The sequence below is a fragment of the Chlamydotis macqueenii genome, chromosome 12 (genome assembly GCF_036417535.1).
Source record: "Chlamydotis macqueenii isolate bChlMac1 chromosome 12, bChlMac1.mat, whole genome shotgun sequence".
NCBI lineage: Eukaryota > Metazoa > Chordata > Aves > Otidiformes > Otididae > Chlamydotis > Chlamydotis macqueenii.
This window is the reverse complement of record NC_141567.1, coordinates 15,204,841-15,222,814: the sequence shown is the minus strand read 5'-3', so window position 1 is coordinate 15,222,814 and position 17,974 is coordinate 15,204,841. Positions and strand designations below refer to the sequence as shown.

The 17,974-nt window shown below is 57.0% G+C and overlaps 3 protein-coding genes across 5 annotated transcripts in view; 1 reads left to right on the top strand and 2 right to left on the bottom strand.

Annotated features, from left to right (window-relative positions):
* Positions 1-182: 182 nt before the first annotated feature.
* Positions 183-3,031, top strand: SNX22 (sorting nexin 22). Its single transcript, XM_086757712.1, has 6 exons — positions 183-433; positions 1,709-1,792; positions 1,923-2,027; positions 2,144-2,238; positions 2,410-2,483; positions 2,627-3,031. The coding sequence occupies exons 1-6, from the start codon at positions 365-367 to the stop codon at positions 2,734-2,736; spliced, it is 537 nt and encodes a 178-aa protein (XP_086613838.1). The 5' UTR covers positions 183-364; the 3' UTR covers positions 2,737-3,031.
* Positions 3,032-3,173: 142 nt separating this feature from the next.
* PPIB (peptidylprolyl isomerase B) lies at positions 3,174-5,464 on the bottom strand. Its single transcript, XM_086757711.1, has 5 exons — positions 5,294-5,464; positions 4,890-5,003; positions 4,667-4,760; positions 3,767-3,951; positions 3,174-3,586 (listed from the first exon to the last, which is right to left on the bottom strand). The coding sequence occupies exons 1-5, from the start codon at positions 5,447-5,449 to the stop codon at positions 3,464-3,466; spliced, it is 672 nt and encodes a 223-aa protein (XP_086613837.1). The 5' UTR covers positions 5,450-5,464; the 3' UTR covers positions 3,174-3,463.
* Positions 5,465-7,345: 1,881 nt separating this feature from the next.
* The window catches only part of CSNK1G1 (casein kinase 1 gamma 1), a 113,059-nt gene continuing 102,430 nt past the window's right edge, over positions 7,346-17,974 (bottom strand). Inside the window, exons 13-15 of one of the 3 annotated variants that reach the window (XM_086757707.1) lie at positions 16,080-16,186; positions 13,703-13,726; positions 7,346-10,626 (exon numbers count right to left, since the gene is read on the bottom strand). In XM_086757707.1, the coding sequence (XP_086613833.1) occupies positions 10,572-10,626; positions 13,703-13,726; positions 16,080-16,186 (186 nt within the window). In that variant the 3' untranslated portion in view covers positions 7,346-10,571. Of the gene's footprint in view, positions 10,627-13,702; positions 13,727-16,079; positions 16,187-17,974 lie in introns of those variants that run through there. The other 2 variants (XM_086757708.1, XM_086757710.1) reach the window with 2 other exon arrangements.

Genomic DNA, 17,974 nt, shown 5'->3' with positions numbered 1-17,974 from the left:
GCTGTCATGCCCCTTTCCCCCTTGCTCCTTCAGCCTCCCCCTCGCCCCCAGCCATGGATGTCAGCAAAACCGACCCCCCCCCCGCACCTTAAAAAAAGCAAAAGGCCCCTTCTGCTGACTTCCCACTTTCCTTTCCCCTTGTCCCTGTCGAGCCGGCTCCCTGCGGTAGCTCCAGCCTCTAAATCGCCCTCCAAGGCTGCTGGGTTCGGAGCTGTGGGACCCTTCCCTGGGGGCGGGCTGTGGGGTGCCCACCCCCGCCGGGGGCCGTATCCGCCCCGCCACGGGGCTGACACCGCAGCCGGAGCCCTTCCCCGCAGCCCGGGGGAGGTTTGGGAGTCGCGGATCCCCCCCGCTGCCCCGGGCCATGATCGCCGTCTCCATCCCGGCGGCGGGGCCGCAGGCGGCGGCGCGCAGCCCCGACAAAGCGCACACGGTGAGGGCAACCCGGGGCTATGGATGGGGGGGGCGCCGGATGTTTGGGGGTCACCAGGGGGTCTCCACCTGCCCGGGGAGGAGGGGTGGGGGGGGTGTCTCGCCGTGCCCCGGGGGTTGGAGGTCCCCGCCTGTCCCCGGGGGTCCCGGCCGCTGGTGGGCACAGCCCCTCTACCTTGGAAAAGGGGAGGGCGGGCGGGGGGGGGTCCTGTGGTTCGGGGATCCCCTCTGGCCCCCCTGGGTAGGGCGTCCCTGTCTGCCCCGGGATGCCTCCACCTGCCCTGGGGATCGGGGGTCTCCACGTTCCCGCGGGGGACGCTATCTGCACGGGGGGGGGGGGTGGGGGGGTGGTGGTGGTGTCTCCCTGGCCTGGGGTCCCGGTGGGTTGGGGATTCCTGCCTGCCCCGAGGGGGTGGAGGTCTTTGCTTCCGGGGGGTCCCCACCTGCCAGGGGCACCCTCTGCCCTTGAAAGGGAGGGGGTCCCTGTCCGAGGCTCCCCTCTGGCCCCCAGGGAGTAGAAGGGGGTGAGGGTGGGTGGGGGGGAGGTGGTGTCTGTCTGTCCCCGGTACTCCCGTCTGGGGGGATGAGTGTTTGAGTGTTTCTCGATCTTCCCCGGGGGTGGGATGTCCGTAGGTGCCCCTCGCCCCGGCTGTCCCCGCATGCTTGGGGGACATAGCAAGTATATACAGCTTGAAAGGAGCGGGAAGGGGTGTTCCTGGCCTCGGGGCTCCCCTCTGTCTCCAGGGGGATTTCGGGGGGGGGGCGTGGGGGGGGGTGGTATCCTTGTCATCCCCAGAGTGCCCCACCTCCCCCAGGGGTTGCAGGGCTCAGCCTGCTCCCCTACAACCCCGGGGGGGGGGGAGGGGGTGTCCCGATGGGTGTCCCCCATATGTCCTTGGGCATGACGATCCCTACCTGCCCACTCTTCTCAGGAGGCTGGGTGTCCCTTCCTGTCCCCAGGGTCCCTGCCTGAGGGTGCCCCCATGTACCCCAGGGAGTGGAGTCCCTAAGTGCCCGCTCCCCATGGGTTCCTGCTGGAGGGGACCATCTCTCCTTGGAGGGGATGGAGGCGCGGTCCCTGTCCCTGGGGTCCTCTGTGGCAGTAGGTGAGAGGTGGAGGTCCCTGACCAGGTGGCCCTGGCAGGGGGGATCCCAAGTGGAGAGCCCTACCCGAGGACCCTCTACCCTCGAAGGCAGGGAGGTTTCTGCCTCCCCAAGCCCTCGGCCAAGTGCCCTCTGCTGCAGGGTGCCCTCATCTGGTTGACCCGTGGCGCAGGTATTCAGGGTGGAGGTGCTGTGCAATGGCCGGCGGCACACGGTGGCGAAGCGCTACAGCGAGTTCCAGGCGCTGCACAAGCGGGTGAGAGCCCCGGACGGCCGGGACAGGGGGCGGGACCACCGTGGCCTTGCGCTCATCTGGGGACGGACCAACGAGGCCCAGCCTCCTCCATGGCCCGTGCTCCCATGGCCGTCTCCACACGCTATCCCAGATCAAGAAGACCTGCAAGGTCCCGGACTTCCCGCCCCGCCATGTCCCCAACTGGATGCCCAAGGTGCTGGAGCAGCGCCGGCAGGGCCTGGAACTTTACATCCAGGTAAGGTGCTGGATGGTGGCAGCTTTTGGGTGGGTGTGTGTTGTGTTTTGTTCCCCCCCCCCCCCGTTTGGTTTGGTTTCTTTGGGGGTTGCTGACCCAGCCCTGGAACGTGGCAGGGTGTCCTGTACCATAACGAGGAGCTGCCCCAGGACGTGCTGGACTTCCTGAAGGTGCGACGCTGCCAGCAGGACCCCAAAGCCAGCAGCCCCCTGTGAGTAGACGAGGGGTGGATGGTTTATCCTGGTTTATCACCCATGTTAAGCACCCTGAGACATGGGGAGCTGGGGACAATGGGGCCAGGCAGGGGGCTGGCCTGTGGCTGGGTCACCCTGAGTGAAAGGGGACCCTTTGCCGGGCGCTGATGTCCCCTCTCCAATGGCAGCGCTGGCTGTCTCCCCTCCCAGCGGCCCGTCATCGGCTTCTGCACCGACCCCTACGCATGCCCACTGGGCACCGGTAAGGAGCGGGACCGCGCGTGCCTGTCCCCCAAGCCTCCAAGGGAAAATGCTCTTTTGGACTCCACCCCCCCAAAATGCATTTTCCCTTCAACGGGCCTGGCAGGGAAACAAAGCTGCTCCAGCTCCCCTTTTTCCTCACAGACCTGCTCCCCAACACCGTCCTCAGCGGGGTGCTGCAGGGTCTCTACCTCCCCCTGAGCCGCACTCCCCACCAGGCAGCACCTCCAGCCCCCAGCCCGCTGGGCTCCTGAACACCCAGCCAGCACCCGGCGCCGCAGTGGCGAGTGGCCGGGCAGCGGGATGGATCCCCGTGGTAAAAATACCTCCTCCCTGCTGGGACGGGGCGGGAAAACCGGGTGGGAGAGGCCAAGGAGTATGGTGCTCACCCACCACCCCCAAACTGCCTTCACTGGGAGAGCAGGAGCTCTGCCTTCTGCACGTGTTTCAGGGCTGCAGCAGGAGCCTTCAGACCCTGAACCGTGCTGGAAAATCCCTCAGGGGCCGGGCTTCCGTGCAATAAATGCCTTGGGCTCAACTGGCAAAAGATCGCTGTGCTCCGTAATTCTGCAAGGCAAATCCAGGGCCAAGCAGGGCGCTGCTCTCGGCTTAACAAAACCTGAAAGAAGGGGGCTGGAGGGTTGAGGGACGCCCAGTGATCTGCGCCCCTCCAAGAGAAGAGAGGCAACTCTTTAAAAAACACATTGGTCACATTTATTGGTGCATGTGCTTCTTACAAAAGTGATGGGAAGAGGAGCCCACGCCCCGTCCTGCTCGTGGCCGGCTGGAAGGCGGCAGGGTGAAGGGGAGGCCGAGCAGTGGGCGTGGGGCATAGCAGCTCTGCTGCTGCTCGCCGGCCCCAGGACAGTGGGGAAATGCACGGCAGGGGGAGCAGGGCAGCCCCAGCCCCACAGCCCTTGGCGGGAGGGTCCCTTGCGGAGCACAGGGCCCCGCGCCGTGTCGCGGCGCCGGGAGGGTGGATTACTCTTTGGCGATAGCAAACGGCTTCTCCACCTCAATGGTGCCACAGTCGGCAATGACGACATCCTTCAGGGGCTTGTCCCGGCTGTCTGTCTTTGTGTTCTCCACCTTCCTCACCACATCCTAGGGAAAGCAGAAGCGTGAGAGCGGGGCAACGCTGGACACGGGCAGAGCCAGCTCAGCACAGTCCCCATCCCAGAAGGCACCTCCCAGCCCGTCCTCCAGTGTTTTGCCCCCAGTCAGCTTCCCTGGACAGCACCTGCCTGCTCCTGCTCTCCCTCTGGGAATTGCTCGCTCCCTTACCATGCCCTCCAGCACTTTGCCGAACACCACGTGCTTGCCATCCAGCCACGGCGTCTTCACCGTGGTGATGAAGAACTGGGAGCCGTTGGTGTCCTTGCCAGCATTGGCCATGCTCACCCAGCCAGGGCCGTAGTGCTTCAGCTTGAAGTTCTCATCGGGGAAGCGGTCCCCGTAGATACTTTTTCCTAAGGCAGGGGAAAAAAAGGTTGTGTTGCTCTCTTGGGTAGAGGTAGGGGTGAGGATGGCAGCTCTCTCCACCAGCTGGCTGGGGTGAATGACCACACCGAGATGGGGGACGAACTACCAACACCGCAGGACTGCAGGGAACCGTGAGCTACCAGAGGGAGCTAAAAGCACCCCAGGAGTGGGGCAGGAGGGATCATGCCCCCAGGGGATCCAAGCAGGAGGCTGTGCGAGAGCAGACTGGACCCCATACAGCTGTAGGCTGTGGTGTGACAACGACCAGGTCAAATAAGAGCTTACAAGCCCAAATGCTGCTATCATCAACTCTACTCATGTTTGCTAAGTGCTGGTGGAAGGTTTGAACTCTGCTGCTACTGGACTCAATGTGTCCTGGCAGCCAGGACACCCAGCAGAGGCACCAGCTGCTGCAGAGGAGTTTTCTCAGTGACAAGCTCCAGGTCCTCCCAGGGTAGAGGCCACAGCCACACGGGCAACATTTAGGGACCAGCCAGCCAAGCCTCACGGTGCTCATCCCTCCCCAGCACCAAGCTCTGCTTTGGCGCTGGGTCTCTATGAGCTGTGCACCCACTCGTCCCCACTGTGGCACCCTGCTCCAGCTCCACACTGGTCCCCAGGGGTAGCCAGGCAGGGGACTGGGAGCGTGGTTCCTGTCTTGTATCAAGCCAGCACCTGGATCTCTGGTGTGGGATAAATTACCTCCAGTGCCATCTCCACGGGTGAAGTCTCCTCCCTGGATCATGAAGTCCTTGATCACACGGTGGAACTTGCTGCTCTTGAAGCCGAATCCTTTCTGGGGGTGGGGAGGGAGAAAACGGAGTGAGGCAAAGGGATGGCCTGGAGCTCGCTCCGTCAAGGGCACCAAGCAGGAGGCGCCCAGGGGGCCGGGTGAGGCCTAGCTAGGCAGCCGCTGGCCCCTCACCTCTCCAGTGGCCAACGCCACAAAGTTCTCCACCGTCTTGGGCACCGTCTTCCCAAAGAGCCCAATGACGACACGGCCCACATCCTCCTCTCCGATCCGCAGGTCGAAGAACACCTTGGGGAACGGGGTAAGAAGAGGTAGGTTAGGGGGTGGGGACACTAGCGGAGCGAGCTTCACCTTGCCGGGACAACCCAGCTCGCCCAAGCCTGACTCACCAAGTCCAGCCAAGCCTATTCTCACTGGGCCGGGCCTAACCTCTCAGGGCTGGGCCTTTCCCACACTCCCAGCTGCACACCCCCACAACCTCACCCAGGCATCCCCTCACCCCTCGCCTCCCCCGCCACCAGCCAGGCCCCGCTCACTCCAGACCCCCCCAACCCGCCCCAGCCGGGCCCCCTCCCGACCTTGGCGGTGACCTTGGGCCCCTTCTTGCGCTCGTCGGCCCGCGAGGCCGCGGGCAGGAGGAGCAGGAGAGCGGCGCCCAGCGCCGCCGCTGCCACCAGCACCTTCATCCTCCGCCGCTCGCAGCCCAGCCACAGCGCCCGCCGCGCCGCCTGCATCCGGCCCCGCCCGCCGCTCCCCCCTGCCCCCCGCCGCGCAGTGGTACGCGCCGCGCCCCACTCCCCGCCCGCCCGCTCCGGCTGCCCGGGCGCGACCAACGCCCGTGGGGGGGGGGGGGGGGAGAGGCACCTTCCGGCCGGGCGGGGGCGGTGCCGGCTTGAGCCGCCGTGCGGCTGCCACGTTGCCCCTCGCTCGGCAGCCGCGGCGCGGCCAATCGGGAGGGGGCGGCGCGCTGATTGGCGGCTGCGGAAGAGGAGTCCGGGGAGTAAGGAGCTGGACACTGTGGGCGGGGCCTTGAGTGTGGCGCTGGCCAATGGGCGCGGGCGGCGGCTTATGGGGAGGGAGGTGCGCGCGGCTGCCGCTGGGGTGCTGAGGGGGCGCGCGGTGGCCGTTGGGGCGCTGAAGGGGCGCGCGCCGGCGGTGGCGGGAAGGGGCGCGCGGCGGCCGTTGGGGCGCTGAGGGGGCGCGTGCCGGCGGCGGCGGGAAGGGGCGCGCGGCGGCGGCGGATGCCCTTGGTGCAATTCCCCCCCGCCCGCCCCGCAAAGATGGAGCCTTTGTGTGTGGTGCGGCCGGGAGAGGGGGGCTGCAGGGACTGCCCCCCTCTCCTCTTCCCTAGGGAAGAAAGGAGCCGGCGAGGCTGCGTGACAAAGCCACAGAAAGGAGCGAGAGAGGAGGAACGGTCTTCATCGGAGAGGCCCACGTGTCTCTCAAATACCAGATGGAGCCACGCTGAAAGCACACAGAAGTGTTTGCGGTGTTCCAGGTGCCGGTGTCTAACTTAGCATTCACAAATACTGGAGTTCGTTCAATACCTGAGAATTATGTTTTTTTTTTTTTTCTTAATGTCTACTCAAATAGATTTTAGTCAGTGTCAATTGCCTAGCTTACAAACCTTTAAAGGAATTGTTTGTATGTTTCTAAGGGCGCAGGAAAGAAAGGCTGAGGTTTGGCTTCCTTCTCAGAGCACAAGTGTCCCAAGACTAATTTTTGGGAATGGGAAATGAAAGATCACAGTAAAAATATCACATTTAAGGCTGGGAAATGGAAGGAGAAAAAGCATCCCAACAAAGATCCCAGCATGAAGCAGTTTCTAAGAGTGGGAGTTGAGCTGCAGGTGCTCTCCCTCTTGATACACTGAAAGCTGCTTTTAAAGATGCTATGTTTGGCTGGTAGGTGGTATCTCCTTTTATGCTTTTCTCTGTACTGAGAATAAATAAGCAGCAGCTATTTGCTGTGGTTGATTCCACAGAAGCAGCACAGTGCCTGTCCTTTCCACGCAAGATCCCAGTAAGCGGACAGAGGCGCAGAGGAAGGCGGCACTCCAGGCAGCAATGGTTGGGCCTGCGTCGTTGCCACCCTTCTCTGCAGGCAGGGCTGCCAGCACAGCGTGTGCTTAGGGATTTGGCTGGTGGTTACCTTGGCTGGAGCTGCAGCTCCTCAGTGTGCCCTGGCCAGCAGGCTGGTGTATGCAGTGCCCTTCCACTTGCGGAAGGCTTGCTTGACGCCTACAGCAGCAGCTGTAGACGCTATTCCAGAAACACGGGGACCACACAACAGCACATTTTGGGGTGGTTCATGTCTTTGTGTTCCAAGTAATCAATGGTTTAGCCATTCTGCTACCCAGGATGGCTTGAAGCAGGAATGTGCAGGCACAGGGAGAAGAGGAATCGGTGCCACCATGCCTTGGCCAAGTTCTGTGGGGCTGAACTGTCCATGGCTACAAAGCACAAGGTGTTGCGAAGGTCCCATAAGATCCCACACCGTGCACTGTCCTCTCAAAGGAGGGCTCAGAGCTTCTCACAGGAGAGGAGGGCTACCAAGAGAGCCCAACAGAAGCAAAGGAAAAGAAAATACAAGCCATGTTGTCAGGAGGAGGTAATAAATAAGTCTATTGATGGAGAACAATGCAGCAGTGCAATGTTTTATTGGAAAAAAATAATAATCATCTCACTTGATACCTCAGAAGACTGCATCGCAACGTTGGTGGGCCACACCGTGGGAGAGCTACACCAGGGAGGCCCGCACAGCTCCGGGTGCTCCCCGCCACGAGGATCCAAGAGCCCTCCCCTCATGCCCTTGGGGTCTCCCAGCTGCTAATGACTTCTGGGGCGAGAGGAGAGTTTGCCCAGGTCGGCTTAATGCCCTGCTTCCTACCACAGCATGGCTGGCTCAGTCTGGCTTGTGTCTCCGAGTCACCTCCGAGCTCCCTGGGGACAGCGGTCTCCTCAAGCACAGGACTTGCTGTTAACCTGCTTTATTTTCCTTTCTTTTTGTTTTAAAAAAAGCCACCCCACATCTTTGCCCTTTTGAAGAGTCCAACGTACGATTATAGTGCAAGAGGGCTTGGTACAAGTGAGCATTACCAGCATGCCGTGGGGGGACAGTCCTCCCCTACAAACACATCATCGTAGGATTAAAAGAACATCGTATCTCCAGAGAGAAGCGGTAGTGGGTCACCGTGAAATCGCTTTCAAACCGACCCACTTAAAAACAAGGTCAGGAAAGTTTCTAAACAATCAAATACATTCACTTTAAAAAAACAAAACAAAACAAAACAAAAAACATTTAAGAACAAAAACTGTTGAGATGGCCCCTTTCTCCCCCGCCCTCCCTCACCCTGCAAACACTTACATATGCTGCAACTACAAGCTGCTCCTTGACCGGAGGCAGCGAGGAATGACCAAACACGGCAGGAGATGCAGAAGGAATCAAGTTCTGGTGACAGGCACTTAGTGGGGCTTGGGAGGGCAGCAACAGAAGTGTCTCAGGGCCCGGCTCTGTCTGCAGCGGGCAGGACTGCTCCCTGGGGAGCGCCTGTGCCCCTTTCCCCGCCTCCCAAGATGCCAAACCATGGTTTCCTACAGCAGAGAGAGGAACGCCTATGCCAGAGATGCTGGGCTTCCGGGAGCCACTGGCAGCGGAGGAGCTCGGAAAGAGAAGGGTGGAACGCAGCCACGGTCCCCGTCTTCCCTCTGGCAGGAGGGGATGAGAGGGCAAAGCGCCCCAGCATGCGCCTGCAGGAGGTAAGCTGTCCCCTTCCTGCCCCGGCCCATGGTACGGCTCGAGGAAAGCGCTTTGCAGAAGCGGGGTACACGTGTTTCCTGGTGGACGCGCGAGCAAAGAGCTTTGTGCCTCCAAGCCGTGCTTGTTGGGATAAGGCATGGAAAGAACGCAGCAGAGAATGGTGGAGATGCCCTCTGGGGATCTGGCAAGGGAGCGAGGTTTTTCTGCCCTGGGACCACACCAGTGTCTGCCTGCTAAAGCACAAAGAGCAGCCCAGAAGCTCCCTTCCCAGGATGATGTCCTGCCCCCTAAGCCTGCTTCTGCCAAGCCAGGGGAACCGAACCTCCCGTGAGTGCCGCTCCACAAACTCCAAGCTATGCAGATCATCATTACAAAAATCAAAGATAATGAGATCTAGTCTCTCCCTTTCCTCCCTTCATGTTCTCATTGATTTTTGGGGTGAGCCAGGCCCGAGTTTATAACAAGAAAAGTCCCTCAAGTGAACAGTCCCAGCCTGGTCAGGTGTCATCGTGAAAAGACAAAGTACAAGGAACCAATTCACAACCTCCCAAAAGCTGCTCGAGTTCTCCCAGAGCTCTGACATGTCTGTGGTGACCCCCAGGCAGCCCTGGCCTCCTCAGAGTTTGGAAATGCTGCAGCAGGATGCAAGATTTTTTTTTTTTTTACACATATGCAAAGTGCCCCAAGCCCTTTGCTAGCTATTCGTTTGGCTCAAAAGCGGCGTGTGAGAACGTGGCTTCTCCTGCGGGGCGGGATGGCGTCCCACGTGCCCCAGACCCAGCACAGCTCCAGGCTCACGCTTGCAGAGGACATGAAGGCTATTCCAGTCAAACCTATCTGACCATCTGGAGATGAAATCAGTGTTAAGGCAGTGAAGTATCCTCTCCCCTGCCGGGGAAGCTTTGCTCCTGCTAACATTCACAACAACCCTACCAGAGGGATTTGAGAAGGCTGCCCGGTTGCCCACACCGAGAAACAACTACGCTTTGGGAAACAGCTGCCTCCCAGTTACCTCAATCCAGATCTACCTCTTAAGCCAGCGCAAACTCCTCCAGCTCAGCAAAGCTGGTGCTGCTCCCTCCTGCCAAGGCCGGCTACAGCCCTGCGTCTCCCGGCCGGCTGAGTCAGGCACGGTGTAGGAAACCATGGTAGGGACATTCACCGGCAGCTAGAAAGGGTGATTGAAAATTCAAGTATGCTTTCCTCAGCGCGCGGCCCAAGGCGGGCGTCGGGAACGCCAGACTGGCACAAAGGTTGTGCGGATGTCGTCGACATCCCCACTCAAGGGCATTCTTTGCACCCCACTGTCTTCCCAGCTGAATGTCTGTCTGCGCTGGCGCCGCGTGGCCACACAGATCCACAGATACAATGTGCATCTGTAAATGCTAAAAATAATAAAAAGTGCAACGACGTCAGCTTCTTTAAAACAATCCACATTGCTCTGTTACTGTCAGAGGAGGGAGGTGTCAAGGGAGCTGGAAAAAAAACCTAACTGGAACAGTAGATTGCAAATTTCTCACAGCTTGCATGTTACAGTGTAACTGTTCCCCAGGAGCCGAAAAGGGAACCTGTCTCTTACTGCGGCAGCAGTCAGGCCCTTCTCCCACACAACTCTCCTGCCCGCACCTCATCCTCCTGCCCTCTCGACAGCCAACTCAGCCTAAGTTATTTCTTCGCTTAATTAAGGAGGGAGGAGGACGGAGGAGCAGAGAGCGCAGGGGAGGGAGGGGACGAAAGTGAGCAGGAACTAAGCACAGTCCTCAGGTTTGCGTGAATGATGCCTTCGCCGTAAACAATGGGAAGGAGGGTCAGCCAGCCAGCCCCCCTCCCGGGGCGACCAAGACCTGAGCCAGCCACAGTCCTGGTCCGAAAAGGAGCTTCAGGCTTGGAGTGAACGAGGGAGACTGTTCAGCAGATCCACCCCAGAGTGGTTTGTTTTGGAACGTTTTCTTCTCTTTTTGGTTTAAAATGTCACTTTTTTTTTTCTTTCTCTCTTCCTTCTATGCCTCCTCCTCCCCTCTAAAGAGAAGCCCCTTCCAGTGAGACAGGGCAGGAGCTGCAGGCGCGGTGGTTCCTGCAAGGCCCAGGAGGCACTGGTCACTTGTGACGCTGAGCCGTCTTCTTCCGTTTCCTCTTAAAGAAGCAGCAGCACCTGAGGCACAAAGGACAAGGCAAGTTAGTCCCACACCTGGTACCCCAGGAACATCCCCAACCACCCCAGGCTTCCCTCCGCTCAGCTGCATGCAACAGCACCTCTGCGCGCCCGGCCCGAGGCCCAGACAGACCCGCCATCCAGGGGGATGGTCGGCAAGGTCGGCAGATGCTGGTGGATGGTTGACACCACCAGCCCGGGCTGGTAGACCAGCAAAGGCAAGTAGCCACATGCTGGGAAGTCCCATGGCCCAAAGGCTGTGGGTGACAGTGGGGCGCAGCCCCCGAGTGCTGGGAGCCGGGCTGTCTCCCTCCCGAGGCTTGACTGGGGCAGAAACACAAGAAGCCATCTGGGAAAGCAGTAAAACAAGTATCCAGATGCTCTGCTCCCTCTGTCCGAACCCTGGAGGAAGTGGACTGGGACGGTGAGCCCTGGCTGCTCTTCCCAGCTACAAGACACACCGTTTTCACTACTGTTCACTAAAAATACAAGTTCCAAAGAGATCTCGGCTCGGGGACCAGGTTTCTTTACTGAACCTTTCCCGATAACCAGAGCTTCCACCTTGGATAAATCACCCAGTGCCGATATGCAGAACCTCTGCTTCTTCCCTCATCCAATGTGAGGGAGGTGCACAGCGCGTGGGGATTAGGGAAAGCAAGAAGGATGGATAGCGGAGGCTGAGGTGGGGAGAAAAAGGCCCATCACAGCTGAACCGTTAAGAGTGGTGGTTTCACTTCTGGGATACACTGAGAGCAGCTGCCCAGGTTTTCTAGTCCTGCTGGCTTCCTACTGAATGACTTGGCATTTAAGACGTATCTGCCTTTCGGTCCTCAGCCTGCTGTCAGGAATCCTCTGCACAGAAGAAAGGTGTTTGTTCTGTGCAGGTTCTGCTCCTGAGCTACGTGTCTTTCTCCTTCTGCTGTTAGGGCCATCTCCAGAGAAGCCCGGGTGATGCTGAAAGACTACGTTTTCAGGCTGATGGAAGGGATGCCTGGCTAAGCGGCGAGAGCGGATGTGAGTATGCAAAGACCATTTTTTCCTACAAGCATCTTTTACCAACAGCCAGACAAAAAGCATTCAAAAACACTGTAACAACTTCTCCAAATTATTTTCCATTGGGTCCTTCATGGCTCTGAAATCTCAGCGTTACGCTTCTATCCTCTCAGAGCTGGAGGAACAGATTCATTCTCACTCGCACCCCAGAAGGTGCTTGCCCCTAGATGCATGAGCCTTACTATGGGGTGCAAAAGCGATGGGTGACCACCCCCATCTCCGCTGTGAGCCAAGCCTGCCAGCACAGATTGTCTGCTGGGGAGACTGCCCCTCCCGCCCCACGACATGGAGAGCTCAAACAGCCACAGCAAGAGGAGGGCCACCTTCCACCACACGTTCCTCTGGCCCGCACAGGCTAACGGCCAGGGGAAATTTAACATCCACGATTTGTCTTTAGGTTCCTAAACAGGCCCAATTTGGAGGTGAGCCAAGAGAAAACACAAAGCACTTGTCCCTGCAGGAACATGGGCTTAGAGCAACCTGTGACGACTCCATTGCTACCTGCCTAGCCTGACGCTTGCAGCATGCATCCTGACGCACCACCCAACCCAGGCTCCTGTGCATGGCTGGCACTCTCACCCACCCACCCGTCACTGGTCTTGCATTTTATTGTCCTGGGCCATCTGCCACCCTCTCCTGCTTTAACCACCCTCCTCACAGTATTTCTCTCCCACAGCAGCCACCTTCCTTCATGACTTGGGCAACAGTGAGTAAGGGGGAGGACGTTATGGGGAGAGTGGATGGAAAACGCATGAGTTATGATTTTGCATGCAGTGGTTAAGGGAAGAAGAGGGCTGAGCAGCACTTGTTTCCTTGGGCACCAAACAAAGGGAGCTGTCTGACTTATAGCTGTTTTCCCTTGTGACTGTCTTTTTAGGCTGTTACTCAGAGGTCCAGGGAAGGGTTCAGGAAAGGAAGTCCTGGCAGTTCAGACAGGCAGAGGCAAAACATCAAAATAAAAGAATAAGGCAGGCCGACAATTACAGAACGTGATCTCTCTGCATGCAGACAATGCCCAAGAGAACAGCCCCAGACTACGACATACAGAGAAGCCAGAGATGCCAGAGGTATTGGAGGCAATGCCTATGGAGAGCAGGGCAGAGGCGGTCAGTCTCCCATCCAACAAGGACATTCCTCGCCACACACGGGCCTTGTCACCTCGCTCTGTAGTGATTCCCACCCATCAGCTCTCCTTGGGACCTACAAACTCCTCATCCCGGTCTCCGCTTCGTCCTCTGCTTGCTGGGTATGGGGATTGCCCAAGAGGCAAGGGAGCGAGGGAACACCACCATGGGACACCTTGAGACCGGGACACTACAGCTGCGGCTTCAGAACTCTGATAAAAGCGTACACATGCCTGAGCTGGGCTTGGACCGGTACTAATCCCAACCCCTCGGCCCCTTCTCTCCTGGACAAGCCAGTTCACCTGCACCCTCAGCTGGCAGCTGCAGGGTTTTTGGAAAGGAGCCATCTCCCACCCACCTTCTCCAAGCAGGGGCTCTGTCACTGACGAGGACACCATGACCACGTCTTTCCATCCTCTCTAATCATACAGGCCCTGGCCCGTGCTTCTTCAGAGGAAACTCTCTGAGGAAGCGACTAACTCCCTCCCCTTGATACCCAGCACAGGGTTTTCCCTTCATAACCGTCTGCATGAGGAATTCCTGCAAGACGCTTGGCAAGCCTGGTCCCGACTCTGCCCAACTCCATTAGACATTATCTGTTCACGGACGTAACAGTTTGGGGGAGAAGGTAAGCCGGATAGAAAAGGATTAAAATCCATCTTTTGCATCCATCAGTTCAGAGATCAGCCGAATTGCTCGGCCTAATGCGGCCGCTCAGACATAACCCACACCCTCCCCAGTATGGCATGTGGTCCTTAGCACAGTCCTAAAATCAAAACAGCTCTGGGTTGGCTTTGACTTTGTGCCTTTTTAGGGTTTGGTCAGTTTGATTTTGATTGCCAACCCCAGTCTAGTCTGGTCCGCTCCCCCTTGCATGTGGACTGGAGAGAGGGACTCACCACAAGTTGAGCATTTTCAGGCAGCTACAGAGAGTGTAGAGAAAAAACACAGAAAGGAAGAAAGAGCAATTAGTTCACAGAGGTGGGATGAAAGCATGTCACTGCAGCCATGCAAACATGCAGTGCAGACTGGCAGACACACACCATGCCTGCCCGCCGCCCACCCCCAGCCCTCATACCACCTCTGCCCTTGATACGGCGCCACTGAGAACTGCCACGTTTTCTAGGGACGTGAGGCCTCTGACAAACACCTCCTATTTCCCATGAAGGCACCAGTCCCCTGACGTTCTTATCTGGGATCAGAACTGAGCTCAGGGCCACCAGGAGAAGAATCTGCTCTTGTCTGCTGCAGCTCCAGTGGCCGAAGGGCCAGATCATGGATCTACGCCTGGGACCTGCCCTTCGGTGAAACCCATGGCCAGGATCAGGAGCTTTTCTCCAACATACCCCAAAGCAGAAGCATTTGTGCAGCTCCTCTGCCTGCTGGGAGTGCCAGGGAAAGACCTTTCTGCTACTGCATCTTGTCTCAAAACACAGACCCCCAGCTGCACCTCCTTCTAGCTCTTCCTGGCCCACTTTACTGCAAGGCAGAAACCAAAAGTCCCTTGCCCTCCACATACATCTGAGGGGATTTGTGATCACAGATGCAAAGGATGATGAAGCCAGCCCTCCTTGTGGCAAGAGGAACGAAGCAGACTACACTTGGGAATTACAAGATACCCTAAACCCACCAGTGCAAAGCAGCCCATGCTCTGCTTCCCAGCACCTCCAAAACCAATTTGGGACCACCCAAACAGGGGCTGGAGGGAGACAGAACAGTTCCACAGGTCGCAAGACACAGCTTGGGCAGCCCTTGCATGTTTCTTTTCACTTGTTTTTACATCTCCCCGATACATGGGTATGGGGTCTGGGCCCTGGCCTTGCTGAACAAGATGCTGCAGAAACAGGCCGACAGTGGTCCTATCTCAAAAGCTGGCTCTTCCTTGCATTGGGTTCTTGTATCGAGAACTGTTGAGGGTGGTAATTTGCCCCATGCTTCCTAGGAGCAACCCCGAGCCACATGCCCAAGGAGGACTCACTTAAGTCTGACCAAGACGGAGCCTGTGACGCCAAACTGGTGGTCTCAGCAGGCCACACCACCCGTATCTAAGAAATATTGCTCAAGCCACAAGTTGCGCCTCAAGATCTCCCTCATCTTGATGAGGAGCCTGCACCAAAACCAAGGCTCACTCCTTTGGCTGGGAGGTGAAAGTGTATTTGTTGCTCGGGCACACTGCTGCCAGGATCACGCCCAGGCCAGCTACCAGTGAGCAAGATCACACACAAGTGCTTCCCGAAGGACAGAGGAACAGATGGCAGAAGACCTTCAGGACAACCAGCACTGGCTTCAGACTGACGGATACCTAGGGACCTTTTCCATCAACACACCCTTTCTCACACCTGCCAGTTTTCCTCTTCACCCTCCCACAAGCCATTCCTAACAGAAGTTCCCATAAAAACTGAGACAAACAATGTGGGACAAGCGACATCCAGACAAATTACAACCAGGCAGTTGGGCAACGTCACAGCACTGACCAGTTCAAAGGCAGCCCCGGGGCCTATCTACCCCTTGCATGGGGAGTGTCAGGATGCCACTGTGACCTGCTAGGGTCCTGGTCAAGTTCAGAGGCAGTGAGAAGGTCCCGTGCTGAGGATCATGCAAAAGGTGACATGATGGTGCCAGATGCAGCACGTGTGCAAAGGAGGCCAAAATGGTCAAAGCAGCAACTTTGTACATCAGTTCTCACTCTTCACCACAAACTACAGAGGAGAGGTCAGCTCAGAGGGAGTGCGCTCTTCCCCACAAGCAGGAGGGCTGCTTCTGGTTTCTCTCACTTGGCTTCCGTTGGGCGGGACCGAGAGAATCACAGGGAGAACTACCCATCCCTGCAAGAGTTACTTCAGGACTGCACTGGGTACCTGGCATCCACTTCTTGCAGCCAGAAACAGTGTTAACGTTCAGACCAACAATCTCCTCACTGAGCTGTGCTCAAGCTACTCCTACACTCTCAGCATGAGAGTACAGCGCGTTCTCCTTTTGGAACAGGGGATGCTCATTGGGATTCCTGAAAACAATTCACATTATTTTGGTAATTGTGCTACTGTCTATCTTGCAGTACATGCTCCGAGTAAGAGTTACGTTCTCTAGCCATGACAAGTGTAAAAAAGAAGCAGCAGCAGCACTGAAGGCACCATGCACAAAAGCAGCAATATGCAAGGAAAAGGGCATGGGACACGAGCATCGAGTACTTCACCATGGGTAAATACCCCGACTCGTTTCCCAGAAGGAGGATTAATGACCACACCAGTGGAAAGTCTGTTTGTAAAGCAAACGTACTTAGCTTCCTCCACCACCTCCACCTCTGCCTGCGCTGTTATTGGCGCGTTGGAGTGTGCCCCCGTTGGGTCGTCCACGTTCAGCTCCCCATTGGTCGAGCTAACCACCTGAAACACAAATGGACACCCCGTTAATGAAGTCCCCTTGCACATGATGTGTCTCCACCCACCGGGACACGGGATGCTGTGAAAATGGGAAATCTGCAAAATAACTTCTGTTTGCTCCTGTCTCTTTGCACACTCTTAGCAGGCTGTGGGATGCTTTGGATGCCTTGGATCATGTGCCAGGCATGGAGAGACCAGCCTGGTTTCTCCCAGGCAGAACAGCAGGCAGGGGACCGCATCTGTGTTCACTAGTTCACCCTCCTTGTGTGCCCAGCACAGGTCTTCATATCTTTGGGAGGCTACACCACTTTGGGAGGTGTAGCCACGAGGGTGAAGAGTAACTGACCACCTTATATACACACACAAACTGTATCATGTTTTCTCCCGACACCTTCAGAGGCCCTTACAGACTCAGTCCTGTCACCTGCCACTACTGCGGGAAGAAGGCACTCCAGAGCCTCCAGTCTCACTCTTTACACAACCAGTTTCTGGAATTACATCCTCACCCAAAAGCCACTGATATGGTCTCTCATCTCTTTGCTTCGCAGCTGACATTATGACTTACTTCAGCATCTCCATTATAAGGATGATCATCCAGATCCCCAGCTGCCGGCAGCTCTGCATTTGCCAGGAGAGCACAACATTTTCTGGATCATTCATCATTGCTGTATTGCCACAACAACCGCCAAAGAAGGCTGTATGGGACCAAAGTCTGGCAATCCCTTCCGTGCTCCATCTGGAAGGTAGGACAGGCTCCTGCGCATTGCTGTGAACACCTAGAGCTGCCTCTGGGGTCCAGAACTATAACGATGCGTGGTTCCTCTCCTGCTCCAACCTCTTTGCCTTTCTACAAGGTAAAAGGAGGTTATCTCCCAAGGGGATATTGAGGTGCTACCCAGTATTCCTGGTGGCTCTTCCTTCCCTAACCACCAGACATGAAGGGAAGGAAGCCACTGAAACGATGTCCCCTCACATCTATTAAGTGCATCTATCTACGTTTGTTTTGAATACTTAACTTCTACCAGCAATTGCTCTTTCTGCAGATCAAGTCCTGTGGCCAGTCTCTGCCAAGAACGGTCAGGACTCAGCTCACGCAGTTTTCAGAGCTCTCCTCGAGTGACAACCCCTTGGGTTCTCTTAGCACCGCCCTTCCCAGACTCATCTCACTGTGCCCACCCAGGTTCTCCAGACCCTCACACTTCCCACACAAGTCTGCAAAATGCTAACACTTAATCGTGCTATTCCCAGTGATCTTCCCACACTTTCTTCAGCTACTGGTTAAACTTCATTTTACAAAAGGCTCTGATTTTCCTTCTCTTTTTTTACATGCTGCCACTTTATTTTGATGTGGCAAATTCAGCCGTTGCCTTAAAGGAAACGGACACTCGAAGCTACTGACCTCCCAAGGGTTCAGCATGAGCTGGGGCAGTTGTTGAGAAACAATTTAAGCATCCACAGCCCAGCAGCCATGCACAGTAAAAGATTTCCTGTTCTTGGCTGCAGATAAGCAAAATTTTAATGCTTATGGTGTCACATAACCTGTAGGCTTGTAAACTGCTCAGGCAGGCAACCCTCCCAGTCAAATTCAGACTAGGACTGTCTGCTACTCTGGCAGAGCACTGTTTGTGGGGAGACACAAACAACGTGCTGCCTTCACACAAGGAAACTATTCCCCTTATATTAAAAAAATATGAATAAAAACACCTACTCTGCACTTACTGAGAGCAGAATTCATAGAATCACAGAATGGTTTGGGTTGGAAAGGACCTTTGCAGATCATCTGGTCCAACC

What these genes read in the sequence shown, in the direction of transcription:
- PPIB (XM_086757711.1), bottom strand. Translation starts at nt 5,449, where the DNA reads ATGCAGGCGGCGCGGCGGGCGCTGTGGCTGGGCTGCGAGCGGCGGAGG. An exon ending in TGGCGTTGGCCACTGGAGAG is followed by an intron (nt 4,761 to 4,889) that starts GTGAGGGGCCAG and finishes CCCCACCCCCAG; the next exon opens with AAAGGATTCGGCTTCAAGAG. An exon ending in CCGTGGAGATGGCACTGGAG is followed by an intron (nt 3,952 to 4,666) that starts GTAATTTATCCC and finishes CCCCTGCCTTAG; the next exon opens with GAAAAAGTATCTACGGGGAC.
- SNX22 (XM_086757712.1), top strand. Translation starts at nt 365, where the DNA reads ATGATCGCCGTCTCCATCCCGGCGGCGGGGCCGCAGGCGGCGGCGCGC. An exon ending in GCCTGGAACTTTACATCCAG is followed by an intron (nt 2,028 to 2,143) that starts GTAAGGTGCTGG and finishes GGAACGTGGCAG; the next exon opens with GGTGTCCTGTACCATAACGA. An exon ending in CGCATGCCCACTGGGCACCG is followed by an intron (nt 2,484 to 2,626) that starts GTAAGGAGCGGG and finishes TTTTCCTCACAG; the next exon opens with ACCTGCTCCCCAACACCGTC.